Source organism: Pongo abelii, chromosome 2 (genome assembly GCF_028885655.2).
Source record: "Pongo abelii isolate AG06213 chromosome 2, NHGRI_mPonAbe1-v2.0_pri, whole genome shotgun sequence".
Classification (NCBI taxonomy): domain Eukaryota; kingdom Metazoa; phylum Chordata; class Mammalia; order Primates; family Hominidae; genus Pongo; species Pongo abelii.
The window spans coordinates 158,419,516-158,438,539 of NC_085928.1; the positions used below are offsets into that span (position 1 = coordinate 158,419,516).

Consider the following 19,024-nt stretch of genomic DNA (forward strand, 5'->3'; position numbering starts at 1 on the left):
TAGTTCTAGTTAATTCATCATTCATCTGGCACATAGATCCATTACCACAACACTGCTATTCCAACAAGTTAGTGATCCAGAAAATCAATAAATAGAAAAGGACAGTTACAGAATACAACCAACTAGCACTATGGGAAATGATTATATGTTTTTTCATGTTCATTGATAATCAATCAAGGTTATGTATATATTTGTAAACACTTTTATCAACATCTAAGTGCTTGGTTCCAACCCTTGTTCACTCAAAGGAAATATTTTCAACAGATTTCATGGATGATTTGATTTTGAAAATAACTCAATTCAGTAGAGCAATAATGTGCTCGCAGATTATCATTCACCCATTGAATTATAGGTATCCAATATAGTTTATCTTGCTCTTTATTCAGGTTGACTTCTGGAAGCCAGATTCTGTCACACAAATCAAACCTCACAGTACAGTTGACTTCCATGTTAAAGCAGAAGATATTGTCACTGTGGAGAATGTTCTAGAGCAGAATGAACTACAATACAAGTAAGTTTATGTTTTATAAATATTAAAATTCTCTCCCATGCATGCTTTCATCTGAGCCTTTGAATAACTCCGGGAAGGAAGAAATGAGACCAAGACCAATGCCTTCCCCAGGACCCCACAAACAGGTAATGGCAGAGCTGGCCCTGGATTCCAAGTCTTAAGACTTCAGTTCTGATGGATTTTGTGTTTAGTTATTGCTCTAATGAAAATGGTTTTTATTCTTGAACCCCAAGTCTTCTGCCAGATATCTGACTTGGTCCATTTTACAAGCAATGTATAGAGTACAGGCCTAACCAATGGATACTCTATTCTCAGCTAGACATAGTTTTAACCCCAAATCTTATCAGCTCTTCTTTCCAGGGGATCAGCCAGACCTATTGTGAGTTATGAGGGCTATTTATGCTTTTTTTAGTAGAAGGATAAGTCTAGAGTCAGTCTGAATGGCCCTTCTGTCCTTTTTTCTCTAAAGTCCCACCACTATCTCTAATGGTAGAAGAAGGCATGGAGAGAAAGATGCAAAGAAAGGACTAGAGTAGTTGGCTAAGCTGAACCTGTCTCCCTCACTGAATACCACTTTCGTTCATCTAGGTCTTTCATGACAAGAATGTCTTCCTAAGTAAAGGCAATTGTCCATTTGCTGATCCAACAAACCAATATTGAATGTCTACATGTATCAAGTTCTAATAAGGACAGATATGGCCTCACATCCTTTAGGGGAAAACAGACTTTAAGTAAGGAATTGTAGTAGTATTTAATAGATGGAAAGAAGAGTAAAGAGCTGGAGTTCAGAAGAATAGACCAAGTCTAGGGGTCAGGGAGGGCTGTCCTAGGAAATGATTCTTCAGCTGAGAACTGAAAGATGAGTAGGAGTTGATTAGCCAGACAAAGACAAGGAAAAAACCATACTTTAGGCAGAGAACAGACCATATGCTAAGGCTTAGAAGTGGGAGAGACCATGCTAACCCAGGACATTTGCATAAGAGGGAAGGAAGAAATAAGGTCTCAAGTACACAGCAGAGGTCCTCCTCCAGGGGGTAGATTAGGGAGGAACAAAGACAAAGTCTTGGGCTCCAGTCCTGAACATTCAAATGTTTATCCAGCAATCCCCCATCACAAGCTCAAGTCTTCATTATGTTTTGGAAAAATGTAGCCTATATAATTTTAGCAGAAATTTCTCTTGTTTTTCACATCTTAAAAATGTAAAAGAATAGTATCTGTGCCAGTGAAGATGTCAGAATTGTCACCTATAAAATCTGTACCTCCATCAGGAGAAGTGGGTAGCATAGTGCAACAAGTAAAGGCTTTGGGAAAAAAACAGACTAGATTCTAATCCTGGCTTTGCACATTGCTGTGTGATTGTGGGTAATTTGCTCAACCTTTCTGAGCTTCAGCTTTCTTATCAATAAAATGAAGATATAATGCCTCTCTCAAAGGGCTGTTGTAAAAATAAAAAATATATATATAAATAAATTACAACTGGTATTATATTGCTGAGAATGCTGCTATGGTTTACTGTTGTACAAAGATATACGTTTTTTTTAAGAGTCAACAGTAACTGCTATGTTTAACCCCATTATCATGCCTCACAAAGCTTATGTGCTTTCTGCCTGAAGGAAGTGTCAAAATGTGACCTTAAGAATTGACTGTCTTTTTAAAACAAAGATATAACCTGGTAAGTCTCAAAATGTGATTAAGATTCATGTCTATAACATTTTGCTCTTTTTGTTATACTGAAAAGGACATCTAAAATTCTAGTCCTTGGAGCCTTCAGTAGCATTCAAAAAGATGAGTTTCTTTGTAATTCTTTAAGAAAAACAAAGATCAGTGACCACAGATTAACCCTAGCTACCTGAATGTCTTAATTCCATCGTTATCACAAAACAGTAAAATGTTTCTGATAGAATTTCAATCTCTATTTAATCAGATAGAAAATTCACTTTCTTTTTTAGTGGTGAACTTTTTGGGAATTGTGTATGAATGTTGTCTCCTCTAGAACATAGGACATCCCCTGAGGGCTAAGAGCTTGTTAATTTTTGCTTCTCTGTTCGCTGCTTAGCACATTTGTAGCATATAATTTTCTAAATATTAAATAATAAGAAGTCCCTGGAAATCCTGGAGAAGCATACCAGCAATATCCTTGCTGGGGTTGCAAGCAGTCCCTGTGCATCCCATTATTACTTCATATGGTAACTAACTTGTATTTAGACGATTTCCGGCTGGCAAAAATTTGCAGTAGTGTTTGTATATAACAAGAGCCATCCACTGCACACAAGTTCTACCAAAATAACTTTTCAGATTTTTTCAGTGTTTCCAACCCTCTTCACCAAGACCTGTATTATTTGGCAGCTTTAATCAGATCCTGAATTATCATAGGAAAAAAATCAAAATATGTGCAAAAAGAAAGATAACTGTAGTTTTAAATGACAAAGTTTCACTCTTAGTAACAGAAAGACTAGGAATCAGATAGTGTAAATCTCCGACTTATGGTTATGAAGCTAAGTTGACAGAACTTTTAGGTGGCCTGCCCTCCATGGAATTCCTTGCTACAGACTGTAGAAAGATTGCTTTGCCCTACTTGATCCAGGGAGACTGTTGCTGACACGTATATCAGCATTTTTCTGCATATTTCAGAGGCATACAGGAAGGTGTCCTAGGACAGCAATAGGCACATAGTAATGTTCTTCAACAACAGTGGGTACAAAGTCCAGGTACTGATCAAATATTCTATTTTCCAGAAATCTGAAAGGGGATAAAACTGAGTCATGTCTTTCTTTACTTCTCAGACATTGTGTTCCTTGCTTTTTTGGGAGTCCCAGTTATTTAATTTGCTTGTGTGTTTAAAAAAAAAAAAAAAAAAAAAAGAAGTTGGATGGCACCACTATAAAACGAGCATATAAAAGTATAAAATACTATACATGCTTCTCTATTTTGGAGCTGTGAGGCATTGTTTTAATCTTCTAGAATGGAAGCTCATTATTTAGTAATAATATTTTGTAATATAGCTAAAGTAGTACTTTGTCCTAAATCTAATAAAATCAAATAACCACAGGGCTGGGAAGGATCATTTGAGGTCAGTCCCCCGCCTTCAAGCAAAAGTCGGCAACACATTTCAGCCTCACTCTGATGCTCTTTTGCAAGTTACTAGAGGATATTTTTACTCTTGGGTGTCATCTTCAGTTTAACTAACTGGTTTTTTATGCTTCTTTGTCCTGGATATTGATGAAAATGTTTAATATTTAACGTAGTAATAACTCTAACAGAATGTCTTAGTACCAAACAAAATGCCAGCCCCCACACAGTCACTGATCCTCCTAAATAATTCAAACTCGGCCAGGCGCAGTGGCTCACACCTATAATCCCAGCACCTTGGGAGGCCTAGGCAGGTGGATCACGAGGTCAGGAGATCGAGACCATCCTGGCTAACACGGTCAAACCCCGTCTCTACTAAAAATACAAAAAATTAGCCGGGCGTGGTGGTGGGCACCTGTAGTCCCAGCTACTCAGGAGGCTGACGCAGGAGAATGGCGTGAACCCAGGAGGCAGAACTTGCAGTGAACCTATATCGCGCCACTGCACTCCAGCCTGGACGACAGAGCGAGACTGTGTCTCAAAAATAAATAAACAAAAATAATAATAATAATTTGAACTCAAGGGTTGGGTGCAGGTAAGAGGATAGCAATATGTTCTGGAAGCTTTGAAATGAAAGAGGATGTCATTTTCTGGTCCTCTTGGGTTTTTTTTTTTTTTTCATTCCGAGAAGCTCATCCTTATTAGGTAAGATTTGTTCTTTCACATTATGATATCAAGACATAATTGTCCTCTTAGCAGTTTCTGTCGGTTGATTTTTTTGTTTGTTTGTTTCCAGGTTTTTGTCTTGTTTGGCTTGCTTTGTTTTGGTTTGGTTACTCTGTTTTTAGTTTTTTGTTATCCTTGAATATCATTTTTCTGAACTATTTTTTAGTTTTCCTCCACATTTTCCTGAGTTATGACAGTGGTAACTGGCAAATTTTTATTTTTTTCATAAACTTGGAAGACATATATGTAAATGACTAAGGCTTATGGATTGGAATCAAGCCACTGCATTTTAGAACTGAAAAGGATGTTGAATATTTACTAATCAAACGACCCCCTTCTGAAACTTATGACATGAAGGTCCAGGGATTAGATGACTTTTCTAAAGCCAATTTATGGGTTAGGGAAAACTATGACCTTGATCTTTTGATTCCTCATTCATGATTCCTTCTACTTCCACCCTATTCCTTAACAATTCAACTGGGATAGTGAATATAATTATAGTGCTGACTAAAATCACTGTTCCTAACTATAGCAGACAGACTGATGGTCCCCAAAAAACTCTATATCCTAATCCCCAGAACATGTGAATATGTCATGTTTATCACAAAGAGGAATTTAGGTTATAGATGGAATTAAGGTTCCTAATCAGCTGATGTTAAAATAGGGAGATTATTCTGGATTGTCCTATATGTCCACTCTAACTCATGAGTCTTTAAAGTGAAAGAGAGAGGCAGAAGAGGTCACAGTGATTGGATGTGAGGACTTTATCCGCTGTTGAAGCCTTGAAGGTGGAGAAAAAGGGTATGGCCCAGGAATGCAGGTGACCTCTCGGAATTAGAAAAGGCAAGGAGTTAGATTGTCCCCCTGGAGCTTCCCTGTTGATAACTCTTTTTTAGCCACACCTCATTTTTATCCCAGTGAGACTTGTGTTGGAATGCTAACCTACAGAACTATAAAATAATAAATTCATGTTGTTTTAAGCCACTAAGTCTGTGGCAACTGACAACAGCCATAGAAAACTAATACACTCACAAAGCATTGGCAGCTGCTCAATAGAAAATATTTCTCCATGGAATAACTTTTAAAATCTGCATTTTTTCCTTTTTAAATACTACCTTAAGATAGTTAAGACCTTAAGAAAGTGTTTGTCTTTTGCTAGGAAACAGATCCCAGTTAGTATTAATTTATTACACTTTCTAAAAACAGACACAAGTTCGTACCCAAGTTCACCAATTGAAGGAGTGACCAGGAGGAAGGTTCAGAGGATGTCCCTGACATACTTCATCAGAATGTCCTTGGGGCAACCAGAGGAGAAGACACACTTTTGATGTGTGTCTGCAATTCTCTGCATGTCAGATAAAATCATTTCAAGGTTTAATTGTGGATAATAGAAATTTCTGCAAAGTGGCCTCTGTCTGTAATATTCACAGTACTGTGATCAAGGATACTAATGATCATAAACTTTTCTCTCTTCCAAGCATACTTTTCACTCAAAGTAGAAAGGGAAGTGAAGTCTCACACACACACACACACACACACACACACACCCCTTCAGACTGGCCTCATAATAGAAACTATCACCTGGACAATTCATTTCTCTAAATAGGTAGGCCTCAAAGGTTTCTGTTACCACTTTTCATATTACCTTGCTACAGAACCATTATTAGATTACTTAAACCACCCAAAAGACAAGCAAATAGAAACTAGTTTTTTAAACCCATTCTTCTTTTACCAAGTAAATCTTCAGCTTGTTAATATTTCTGAATTTCCAGACAAGATATTTTTCTCAGAACCTAGAGACATGTCCAAAGTGACAACTCCTCCCATTTACCCAGGACTGAGTAGCTTCCTGGAACGCAAGACTTTTAGTTCTAAATTCAGAAAAGTCCTGAGGAAGAAAGACCAAAGATAGGCTTTGAGTACATACTGTTGTGTGGAAGCCCAAGGCCCTGACCCAAAATGTCCCAGGTACCAGGAGCAACCATTTTCCAAGTTTAAGATTCACAGATAGTCAAATACCTGAGGTTTGGGCTGAGGAAGATCCTACCTTGCTTGCACTCTCCAGTATCCTTCTTAGTGACTTACTCACTCTTTATGGTCAGTAACAGAATCTCTCTGGAGCAGCTGAAGGTCATCAGGAAGAACCAAGAGGACAACATGAGAATTTATAGAGAGTGCAATGTTCCATCTACTAAAGCAGTGGCTCTGGGGTTTTATGTGTGTTCACTGGGGAAAAATACACTTATGTTCACAGGAACACCCACTTTGGTTCGTTGCAGGGTACTGATAAGCAACCTGAGAAATGTGGTGGAGGCTCAGTTTGATAGCCGGGTTCGTGCAACAGGACACAGTTATGAGAAGTACAACAATTGGGAAACGGTATGATGTGCACATGATTTAGACAGATATTGCTTTGGGAATTGAACCAAGAATGCCACATTGATCTACAAATGATTCCATTTGGTAGATAGAGGCTTGGACTCAACAAGTCGCCACTGAGAATCCAGCCCTCATCTCTCGCAGTGTTATCGGAACCACATTTGAAGGACGTGCTATTTACCTCCTAAAGGTAATCATTTTTAACCATGACCTTGCCATGTCTGAGGGCTTTAAATCAATGAATTCTAACACATGAACATCTGTTTCACAGACATGCTTATCCCAAACATTGTTATAACTCTTTCCTGCCTACATCCCAGAGGGAACCAGATTCCCCAGCTTCTTTTATCATATGTGGATTTTTAAATCATTATTTTGATTTATTCAAAAGGAAAAATGCAATAAAATAAGAGAAGACCTATAAATTTAACCACATTCCTGTAAGCAATGTAAATGATTATCTGCCTTGATGAAATTCTTCTTTCCCAGCTGTCATTTGCAAATCCATTTGCTAAACAGGTTCATAAACTTCATGTCTATCAGACAACATTACAAAGTACATCAACAATTTGTTTCTGTCATTTTCTAACACCATTTTTGTCATGTAATTCTAATGAAGGAAATAAAAAGACAGGGAATAAGTGAAAGAGTAGTAAAAATTCTTACAAGATTAGCAACAATCATGATTACTTCTAATTACTCATCCAGTTGTCTTGGTCATGTCACCTAATAACAGCAGCTGAAAATAACCTCCACATGAGTACAATTAAGCAGGGTAATCAAGCATCATCTGAAAATATGAGCTTGTCAAGCTTAATAAAAATAATAAACAGCCATATAAGCTTTCAGCTCAAACACTGTGAGTCTAGAAGCGAGAACATACTGTGTTAGTATTATATTTTAATTTAATCATGGGATCCAGCTCTTGCTGCTGTCAGGTTTCACTTGTTGAGTCTCAAGCCCAGACGGGTAGTGGAGGTTAACCCCTGAATGTCCTATGATGAATCATGGTTTCCCTTTTCCTTTTGTTTGCAATAGGTTGGCAAAGCTGGACAAAATAAGCCTGCCATTTTCATGGACTGTGGTTTCCATGCCAGAGAGTGGATTTCTCCTGCATTCTGCCAGTGGTTTGTAAGAGAGGTCAGTGTGTAGAGTGGTTTTTGGCAAAGAGAAATGTATGTTTTAATTTTCAATTAATTCCTTAAAACCTAGAGAGAATAATAACACAGAAAAAAATACACAATTACAAGTTCCCAATTTTGGAAATTAGTTTCAACTTCCACCAACAGACCTTTATAAGGCAGAAAATTCTATTTATGGGCCAGGTGCAGTGGCTCATGCCTATAATTCTAGCACTTTGGGAGGCCAAAACAGGTGAATTGCTTGGGCCCAGGAATTGGAGACCATCCTGGGCAACATGGTGGAACCTCATCTCTTTAAAAAAGAAAAATTGTATTTATTTGAATTTCACTCATCTGAACTTTCTCACCCACATTTGGTAGAGAGTCCAACAACTAGCATAGTGATTGGTCATGTAACAGCTAATGGTTGTGGTTAAACCAATTTGATCATTATTTCTTGGCTAACAATCATTGTACACTTCAGATTAAAAGAAAAGAGTGCATAGTAGTCCTTACTCTAAATGATACTGTTTTTCATTCCTTATCATTCTAATAATAAGATGTATGTAAAAGCCTTTTAAAAACAAGTTTTAAAATATGCATGAGTCTCTACTGATATGTATAGATGATTCAATAAATAAAAGAGAGGCAAAGAACAACTCCTTCTTGCAGAAGAATTACAACTAATATATGTACAAAGAATGAGCAAAACATAAAATCATCACCAGAACATCACAGCAATAATCATGTCAGGCAAATCCACAGATGGAAGTAAAATTAGTGGGTAAAAGTTCAAGGAGAAACAGGATATTTACAGAGTCTAAAAGTTATCTCCTCACAAAAAGTATTAATTATAAAGGGAAAACTTAGAGTGGATAAACCTAGCAGAAGGAACTACCTTAACTAAGTGATCAAGGTTAACATCACCAATAATAAATAAGACATATCAATATAACGTAGCTTCAGATATTATGCTGTGAAAAGACATATCACCTTTGTGATAATCTTCCTTAAAATGAATGACCTCCCTTTAATCGTAAACAAAATTTAATTTTGAAAAATAATTTAGACAAACTCAAAGTAAGGGACATTCTGCAAAATAAACTGACCAGCACTCTTCAACAGTGTTAAAGTCATAAAACAGAAAAAGACTGAAGACCTGTCACAGATCAGAGAAGACTACGGAGATGTGACAAATAAAGGCAATGTAGGATCCTAGATTGGAACCTAGAATGGAAAAAGGACATTAGTGGATAAACTTGTGAAACTTGAATAAAGTCTATAGTTTAGTTTATAGTATTGTATCCATGTTAATTTATTGACTTTAATAATTATACCATGGTTATGTAAGATGGTAACATTCAGGAAGCCGGATGACAGGTATGTCGGAACTATTTTTGCAATTCTTCTGTACATCTAAAATTATTTCAAATTTAAAAGTTGAAAACATTGAAGTGCTTTAAATATATAAGAATATTATTATATACAACATAATTTTTTTGTGAAGCACTTCCGTACATATTTGTTATGTAGTCTTGGTTTCTAGACATTATGTATCAGATTGGCATCACTTAGCTTCACTATGTAGCTCACCATCTGCCTTTCAGAAGAGGATAACTGGATGTTAGAATTAAATTTTACTATTTTTCCAATTTGTAGACAATTAAAAGAACATGATTGTATAGCTCCTCTAACCCAAAAAGCACATGCTTTATCATGTAATATTGTAATTAATTTATATATATAATTACAAACAGTATATAAAAACTGTTCACACATAGAAGTCTAACCTACTTTAAAGTTTATTCAAGCAAGCCTAGGGAAGGGTTGAATTTAAGTTTAATATGATGCTGGAGCAGAGGGACTGTGACTACGAGAACGTATTAAATGGGCATGATGTCCCTCATTCGTAGATAAGTATCTACATTATTTAACAGAGACAACAGGATTGTCCCTTGAGAAAGACAACAAAGGAAACTCCCATTACTATGCAGCTTGGAGTGTTGGTGAGAGCCTCCCCAAAATCCATGAGTGTGAGCTTATTATGAGAGGCATTCTCATTACCTTGTTATATTGGACATTCCCTCTAGTGAGACCATCTACAGGAGGTTTTATAGAAAAGAAATACATTTCTAAATGACATTATTAGGAACATACACAGCTATCCACAGACACTTCTTACTTACTAGAACTAGTAAGTTCTATACCTTACTTACACTTATACACTACTAACTTTGTAAAAAGCTACTGTAGTTGTTATCCTAAATGAGTATATATGTTCTTTAGGAGTCTTTAATTAAATAAGTTTCTCATTAAAGTAAAAAGTTAAAATAAGAAGGATGCAATAGAAATATCCTGGAAGCAAAGAAGAATTAGAAATAACAATTATAAATAAAAATATCAAGTATTGGTAGTAATTTGCTGATTGCTTTTTAAATATTAATATTGTCCACCTCAATAGGAAATGCTGCTTTTATTACCAAAGTTAGCATTCAACAGTCTTTGTAAATTTTAACAGCATCATAATTCCATTTTTCCATGAAATTCCTCTTCATAATTCACATACAGGCTGTTCGTACCTATGGACGTGAGATCCAAGTGACAGAGCTTCTCAACAAGTTAGACTTTTATGTCCTGCCTGTGCTCAATATTGATGGCTACATCTACACTTGGACCAAGGTATATGCACCAATACTGAGAGAGGCTGATGAAATTAAAACCAACCACTCTCTATTATATTTATCCTAACTATGTAGTCCACTTTCAGAGCCGATTTTGGAGAAAGACTCGCTCCACCCATGCTGGATCTAGCTGCATTGGCACAGACCCCAACAGAAATTTTGATGCTGGTTGGTGTGGTAAGTATCTGGCTAGCCATTTTGCATGTATCTGTTGAAAAACATAAGAGGAAAAATATGAAAACACAACAGTATCTAAAATAAAAAAAACTGCAAAGTTTTATATTTTAAAGTTCTAACTTTCTAAAAGCACCGAAAAAAAAAAAAACAGTTTAATTCATTTGACCAAAACATATTGAGAACTCTGTTGTGTTCCCAGCTGTGCTAGATGCTGAAAATATAAGGCTGAACAAACCAGACATAATCCTACTACTCATGGAATGTATAGTCTAGAGGGGGAGACAGCTATTAAATAAATATTTACATAAAATCATAATGCAATTAAGAATGATCATAGTAATAATTTTTTCATGGATATTAGTTTGTCCCTTACTTGTTAATTTTCTTACACTATATTGATATCATTGTGTAATACTACACGGAGACACATTGGTGATTCCTTGTGCCACTTTTTACCACGTTAGCTTAAAAACATACCATCCTAATCCTGTGATTAAATCGCTATTTTACTATATAATATATACATAATAGGGACAACTTTAAGGACTCCTTGATAAGGACTCCTACGAAAACAACTCCCTAATTTGAAAGTTTGAAACATCCTCACAAGAACTTCACTAGGTGATCCTTGCCATTAACATCATATGTTTTTCCAGAAATTGGAGCCTCTCGAAACCCCTGTGACGAAACTTACTGTGGACCTGCTGCAGAGTCTGAAAAGGAGACCAAGGCCCTGGCTGATTTCATCCGCAACAACCTCTCTTCCATCAAGGCATATCTGACAATCCACTCATACTCCCAAATGATGATTTACCCTTACTCATATGCTTACAAACTCGGTGAGAACAATGCTGAGTTGGTAAGTAGCAAAGTAGTAGGTATGACATTTTACTGTTGAGATTTTTTAAATTCTAATCCTGAAAAAAAATCATTATAAGAACAATTTCTGGAAGTCCCTTTATTGACTTTTTTGGTAGTAGAATTGAAAAACTTATTACAGATTTATAAGGAATCTGGAGTTGGCTAAAAGAAATACAATTTTCACGCAGGAAATTGTTCCCCACATGTGATTTATTGACTAATCTTCAAAATGACAATATTTCCATTTCCTCTGGCTTCACCACAATGCTGACTTACATGATGATTTCAGATGCATGTGAGATAATCAACAAAGTTGCTTGATCACATACATATTTTTTTTTTCAGTCAGTTTTGTCAAGCTGCCCTGAGCTGAATTTGTCACAGATCTAGAGCATAGCAGAGCACAGCAGATGTCATTAGGATTTGTCACATTTGGGTGATATCAAGTTTAGTTATTAAATACTAAAATTGTTTATTTCACTTTTTGATTGGGTGAGACTCAAAAGTAAATCAATCGATGAACAAATAATGTGAATGAGTCTTTACCACATACAGGGAATAAAGCAAAGAAATGTAAGAATCTCTGACATCAATGAAACTAGCAATCTTATTGAACAATCAAGACATAATCACTTGAGCAGCTAAATAATGAGTTTTCTCATTGAGAAATATCACATGTCAATGAATAATTTTTTAAATAAGCATGTTTGAATCTTTCAAACAATATTTCTTTAATTTATGAAACATCTGGCTGCCAGAAATTGGCACCAATAAACTAAAAGAGCAAATATAAGATTTAAAGCATTTGAGTTACGCCAAAAAAAAAAAAAATGTATTCCACTTAGACAATGACATGGATATTTGGCTTACCTAAATGCATAAATTTGAAGACCTAGTAACTTTAAAACTGAAAATTGTTGTTTTATACTTTCAGATTCAGTCTTTCAGAGACCAAAATATGTAATGCTGTAAATATTTTGAGAACAAGTCAGAAAAATAACCCAGTCTCCTAGAAAATTGATAGCTAATAGTTGGATGGGCCCTTTTCTTTAAAAAAAATACAATTTTTCAAAAAGCTTTTCATTTTTCCCCATCCATGGCCAAAAAAAAAATATATATATACATATATATATACACACATATATATATATACATATATATACACACACATATATATATGTGTATGTATGTATATATGTTAGCACCACTAAGCATTTCAGTTTTTCACTTAAGCTTGGTCTGTATGTGTTCCCAATGGGTGCTCACAGTCTTGCTCTCCCACAGATGGGTGTGGTTAGCTTCTCATTTCTGTCCAAAATTTCTGGCCACCAGAAAAGAGGAGGTGGGGGTATGTAGTTTGTATAACTCATGTAAATATATTTAAGTTGTGCCATATCAGAAGAGAGAAAGTCAAAGTCATAACTGCATACTAGTGAGTTAATTAAAATATAAAAATTAAAATTACAAAACACATTAAGGGTAGCAATAACATATATATATCCAGTTTGCTTCAATATCAACTAGTTTTAGACGTAACTACTAAAAGACCAACACTAAAGAATAAAGCTTAAAGTGTTCCAGGAAGGTGAGCTGCCAAAGTTTTCTTATTCAGTACATTTTCTTATTGGAGGAATAAGTTTAAGCTCTTTTAGTGATGAGACAGCTTTGTTGCCACTAGTTGTGTACAATAGCAACCAGAATCTGGGCTACCCTAAAAGTCTCCAAATCATTCTTAAAAAAAAAAAAAAAAAAAAAAAAAAAAAAAAAGGCAAGTAAGTCCTGCCTTTAGAATATTATGAATAATTTTTGCTACTTCCTAAGGGAATTTTCTCCAGTAAAAGAACCAAGGCTCAGAGTTAGCAAGTTTAATGGGCCAATTCACATGTGTGCCAAATGGTGTAAAAATGTTCCAACAGAACATGAGTCACTGATACTCTTCCCTAAGAGTCACTTCTTTGTTTAAAGTCAAGGAGAGGTAATAGTAAAAGAGATACTATTCAAAATCCTGTCCTCCAAAATTGTTAAATTCTAATTGCCAAAGAAGTATAATAAGTAGAATTCTACCAAAGTAAAATGTTTATAATCTATTCTCGAAAGGAGAAAAAGCACAAGCCACAAAATAATCTTATCTCGGATGTTTGTTTCTACACATTCAAAACTAAAAAGTTCAAATAAAAGTACATGCCACTTTTATCTTTACCAGAGTACAAGACAGGTGACTAAAACGCAAAAACTTAATTTGATGTATCATACTCATTGATTTAAAAGTTATTTTTAATTTCCAATAATTTTCTCTATTAAGCTTTTCTCTAGTATCTTAAAAGAAATATTTAAATGCCACTAGTAAGTGGCATGCTACTTAAGGTGACTGTTATTTGATTATCTGATTCATTTGGCGTCTGAATTTAGTTTAGCACACCAAAGCAACTTTAATATTTTGAGTAGCTGGAGATCCTTCCAACTTTTTCTTATATTGTAGAATTCTAGTTTACTTACTTCCAGAGCACATTTTGCTAAAACAAGCTCATTAACTATAGTGCAATTACAAATATATGTATAGACAAAAAAGAATATGAGTCTCTCAAAAATATCAGTATTAACATTTTTACAGTTTTTATTTACAATGAGGATTTCAAGGGGAAAAAAATAAGTCTTGGTCTAGAAAAGTTAATTTTCCACCCAAATCTAGTGCCTCCATATTAATTCTTACATAGAGAAATGTGACTCTGCTGCAGAAAACAAAAGGTAGTAAAACATTAGGAAGATGAATTCTTGCATCATACCACATTAAAATTTAAAGGAAACAATGAGGACTTACACAGCGTTCTGCCAAGTCATTGGTGTACAAGAGATTTCTATTTTTCTTTATACCTATAAAATTATTATTTGATTTATAGCAAAAAATATATATGTTTCAAGGACAATAAGACTAGACTAAAGGAAATTATTTTGTGCTTATGTTAGCATTTTCAGCCCAAACTTAGGACATCCTATAAGCAGCAGTCCTTTGATATCTGAGTCATGATAAAAATGTACGTGGCTTCATTTCTGAATGATTTTACATGCAGCTTGCCTAATAATTGCTCATATCATGAGACAACCTTCAGAAGAAAGGAAGAGATAAGAATGCAAAAGACCAATGAAGTAAAGAACAGGAAAAGTATTGTATGGATTGCAGAGAAGACTACTAGAAAAGATATGTTTAGCAAAGCAGTAGAAAGTAGATGGAATAACAAGAATATCTTACACATATAATGCTTTCCCATTTGCAAACTGCTTTTACTCATACTATATTGTTTAAAGCAAGAATACAAAGTGCACTCTGAGCTTCTAATGGCCTCATAAACTGTCCAGTCTCTCGGTGTAGACCTCTTTAATATAAAGTTGCCACTACCGTCAAAGGAAGTTTTAAGACTTAGAAGAAAAACAATGAATTTAGATTTCCAAAATTCTAAAGGACAATGAAATACTGAATTCTGTGACCTTGTTATTGTCAGAGAAATTAAAACTGGGAGAAAAGGCTCTCAAACCTAGCCATATGGCTGCACTTATTGGGCAGGAAGAAGCTCCCAATCTTTGGTACACCTTCCCCTGCAAAGATGTCTACATGACACTGTTAATAATAATAATAATACAACTTCAAAGTGAAAAATGGGAAGCCAGAAGAATATCCAGCCAACAAGTATCTTGTCCCTCTCCACAGATTAACAAAATGGAAAGCAGAGTGCACTATACAAAGGTGCCAATCCAGGGTATGAGTCTTGCACCATTTCTCTGCATTAGAAGCACAGAATGTTATGCCTAGAAAAGTCTTAGAAATTATCTGGTCTGTTTCTCATTTTCCAGCTGAGACATGGAATGCTTAGCGAAGCCAACACTAGTAGTCAGGGTAGCCTTGGGTCTAAGGCTACTGGCTTCTGAAGAATCTTCTAGGCTGCCTCAATTTCCAAAGACACACAGACACATATTTAAGTGGCCACATTCTATGGTGGTACCCCATATAACTGCTTTGCAGAAGAGCATTCATCAGAAAGTCTTTAATCCCACACAGTACATCATAATTACCTCTGCCTCTGGACATTAATAAAGATGTACTCTGGTTAGCTAAGATGACTAACTTCTCATAGCCTAGTCTTTATGATTCTGGCCCATTCTTTTGAGAGAGGTATATTCATTAATGAGGAAAAAGATAACAGTAACCAGAAGAAATATGACAGACTTTCTGAAAAATTATTAAATGTGAACAAAAGATAGAAAGCTACTTCCAAATTCTAACACCTTCCAGTCCAGTGGCAACTCACTCACTGCCTCTTAATTGAAGTTTTTTGTTTTGTTTTGTTTATTTTGAGACAAGATTCTGGCTCTATCACCCAGGCTGGAGTGCAGTGGCGCAATCTTGGCTCACCGCAAGCTCCACCTCCTGGGTTCATGCCATTCTTCTGCCTCGGCCTCCCGAGTAGCTGGGACTACAGGCGCCCGCCACCACACCCGGCTAATTTTTTTGTATTTTTAGTGGAGACGGGGTTTCACCGTGTTAGTCAGGATGGTCTCGATCTCCTGACCTCGTGACCCACCCACCTCGGCCTCCCAAAGTGCTGGGATTACAGGCATGAGCCACCGTGCCCAGCTTAATTGAAGTTTTAATTAAGGCATTACTAAGAAGTCCACTGCTCTCCTCAAGAATGTGAGTATAATGCAAAATTATGATTAAAGATAAAAATCAGAGGGAAGAAATATTGTGATTAGAAGGCAGACAGTTGCAGGGCCATGCACACACCCATGCACATCACTCTTCACAGCTGCACCATGCCCCTGCCTAATAGCAAGAGTAGCAAGCCACAATTCTGCTTTCAGGCAGGCTTAGGTGAACAGGGCTTTAGGCACAAAACATCTGCTGCAGGAATTGTCTCCAACTTCATACTCTCACTTAAAAGACAAAAATTTTAAATGACAAACTCAGAATTCATTTAATAAACTAGTTGCTTATTCACCATTATGCTCTTTAAGTGACCTCTTGGCCTGATAAAATTCTCCTACTAGGCCTGGTCAGTACATGGCTTATCAATCATCGAAAATTTCATGGCCAAGCCTGGTGGCTCATGCCTGTAATCCCAGCTCTTTGGGAGGCCGAGGCAGGAGGATCACTATGGTCAGGAGTTTGAGCAGCCTGGCCAACATGGTGAAACCTCTTCCCTACTAAAAATACAAAAATTTGGCTGGATGTGGTGGCACATGCCTGTAGTCCCAGCTCCTTGGGAGGCTGAGGCATGAGAATCTTTTGAACCCAGGAGGCAGAGGTTGCAGTGAGCCAAGATCATGCCACTGCACTGCAGCCTGGGTGACAGAGCAAGACCCTGTCTCAAAAAAAAAAAAAAGAAAAGAAAGAAAGAAAAAGAAAGAGAGAAGGAGAGAAAAAGAGAAAAAAAAAAGAAAGAGAAAGAAAGAGAGAAAGAGAAAGAAAGAAATTTCATTGAGCACCTATTAAGTGTTCATTATAAAGTATGTTTCCTGCCACTGAGAACTTACAATCCTACTGAAATGATAAGACTTGGGTACCAGAAACCAAACAAAAGGAGAACAGAATTGGGAGTTTCCAATGAGTGCAATAGTAAGAATTCAGGAGAGGAATATAGCAATGTTTGCTGAAGCTGCTCAGTGAAGATTATAGAGAGGGGATGCATTTTGTTCTGAGCTTTGAAGTCTGGGCAGGATTTGAGTGGCAGAGAAAGGAATAGGGCGTTTTAGGCAGAGAAAAGAGCCAACAATGAGCAATGGAGAAACTGAAAGATGAAGTTGAGGAAGGAAGTAGAAGGGGGTCATCCTGTATCGAGTGTTCTCCTCAGGGAAGAGTAGGGGCAACAGCCAATCAATGAGGTAACCAGGTTGTGTAGGCACTTGAATGCCAGGATGAATCCTGTGTCACAGTGGGCCCCGGAGCCAGGGACCTGGAAGATAGGATTGCAGGTCCATTACAGGACTTCCAGTAGAATTTGGAATTCAAACAACAAACAATTTTTATTGTAACCATGTCCAAATATTTCATGGGACAGACTTATACTGAAAAATTATTGTTCATCTGAAATTTAAATTTAGCTGGTCAGTCTGTATTTTTTGCTAAGCCTGAAAGTTCTGGGAATAAAGTGATGTTTTAGCAAGAGTGACCTAGCAGAGGTGTTTAAAAGATACCTGTAATGTCATCAACAGAGAAAAAGGCATTCTCATAGCACCTTTAAAATCAGTTGTCTTTCTTTTTAATCTTTTTCCTAAAATAAATTCTAGTTTACCATAACTAAATATTTTATATGACTTCCATTTCAACTGATTTTGCCCCCCACTCCCACTCCCACCCCCAGATGACATTTGGCAATGTTTGGGAGACATCTTTGGTTGTCATAACTGTCGAGCTCTACTGGCCTCTAGTGGGTAGAGGCCAAGGGATGCTGATAAACATCCTACAATGCACAGAACAGCCCTCCCATCCCCAGCAAATTATCCAGCCCAAAATGTCAAGAGTGCCAAGGTTGAGAAACTTGCTTTAAATAAAGATAAGAACAAAGTCACATTCCTGGACAAAGGCTCTTGCCTTTCACAGGATCTTATACTTTCTTCACAAAACTTTACAATGTTCTGCAAATTTCAAGTGCAAGAGAACCTACAAATCCCCCATTAGACAGTATTTATTTATTTGGGAGAAACTCCACTTCCACCAGAAAAAAAAAAAAAATAAATAAATAAATAAATAAATACATTCTCTAGACTTCGCAATTTCAGCTGACTCACACTTCATATTTCCCTTGAATTTCAAAGAGCTTAAAAATATGTATGCAGATCAGCCAAATAAAAAGTTTGGTTTTCATCAGTGAAAGCCTTCCCACACTCCCCGTGGGCTCTGTGGAAATCGGCAGGCCTGGTTCTCCTAAGCCAAACTTTTTCCTAACTCCTTGCCCTTCTCTAATCTCAGGGCCTCCTTTTTCTCAAAACATATTTGCTTTTTCAGGTCTCAAATGCTTTCTCCTTGGTTCCTGCTTATAGACCGTAAGGGCTTCTTCTTTTGCACCAAAATTATAAAAGTTAAGTTTCTTATTGGTCCCTTGGTGTAATTTACCCATTATCGCAGGACAGAAGGAAGGAAACTGCAGTTAAGGGTTATTTTGATGTTTCTCTTATCACAAATATTCACCCATAGAGATGGCTAAACTCAGAACTTTCAGTTAGAAACAAAGTTCTACAGAAAATTTTCTTTAAATTGTTTTATACCTTATAGTTGGTTTGGAGCTTTTGTTTTCTTATACTGTAATAATGGGTCACTGGAAGATTAGAAGAGGCAGCCCCGTCATGATGCTGGCCACGTACAAGAGATTGGAACAAGGGCTGTGTGCACAGTCACGAAAGGGGAGTTTCTTTATCATGTATTCGATGGGAATGCAGGTCAGTGGAAAAGAATATCCTCTCCTTATTCATCTCACCAGGTCCTTGGAATTCAATGCCTGGAGAAACAT

The 19,024-nt window shown here is 36.5% G+C and overlaps 1 protein-coding gene across 3 annotated transcripts in view; it reads left to right on the top strand.

The window, feature by feature from the left end:
* CPB1 (carboxypeptidase B1) overlaps positions 1-19,024 on the top strand; it is a 69,301-nt gene that overhangs the window by 43,534 nt on the left and 6,743 nt on the right. For all 3 annotated transcript variants that reach the window (XM_063722266.1, XM_054552820.2, XM_063722265.1), the window contains 7 exons: positions 387-511; positions 6,586-6,685; positions 6,774-6,875; positions 7,724-7,825; positions 10,375-10,485; positions 10,574-10,664; positions 11,321-11,523. In XM_063722266.1, the coding sequence (XP_063578336.1) occupies positions 387-511; positions 6,586-6,685; positions 6,774-6,875; positions 7,724-7,825; positions 10,375-10,485; positions 10,574-10,664; positions 11,321-11,523 (834 nt within the window). The remainder of the gene's footprint in view (positions 1-386; positions 512-6,585; positions 6,686-6,773; positions 6,876-7,723; positions 7,826-10,374; positions 10,486-10,573; positions 10,665-11,320; positions 11,524-19,024) is intronic.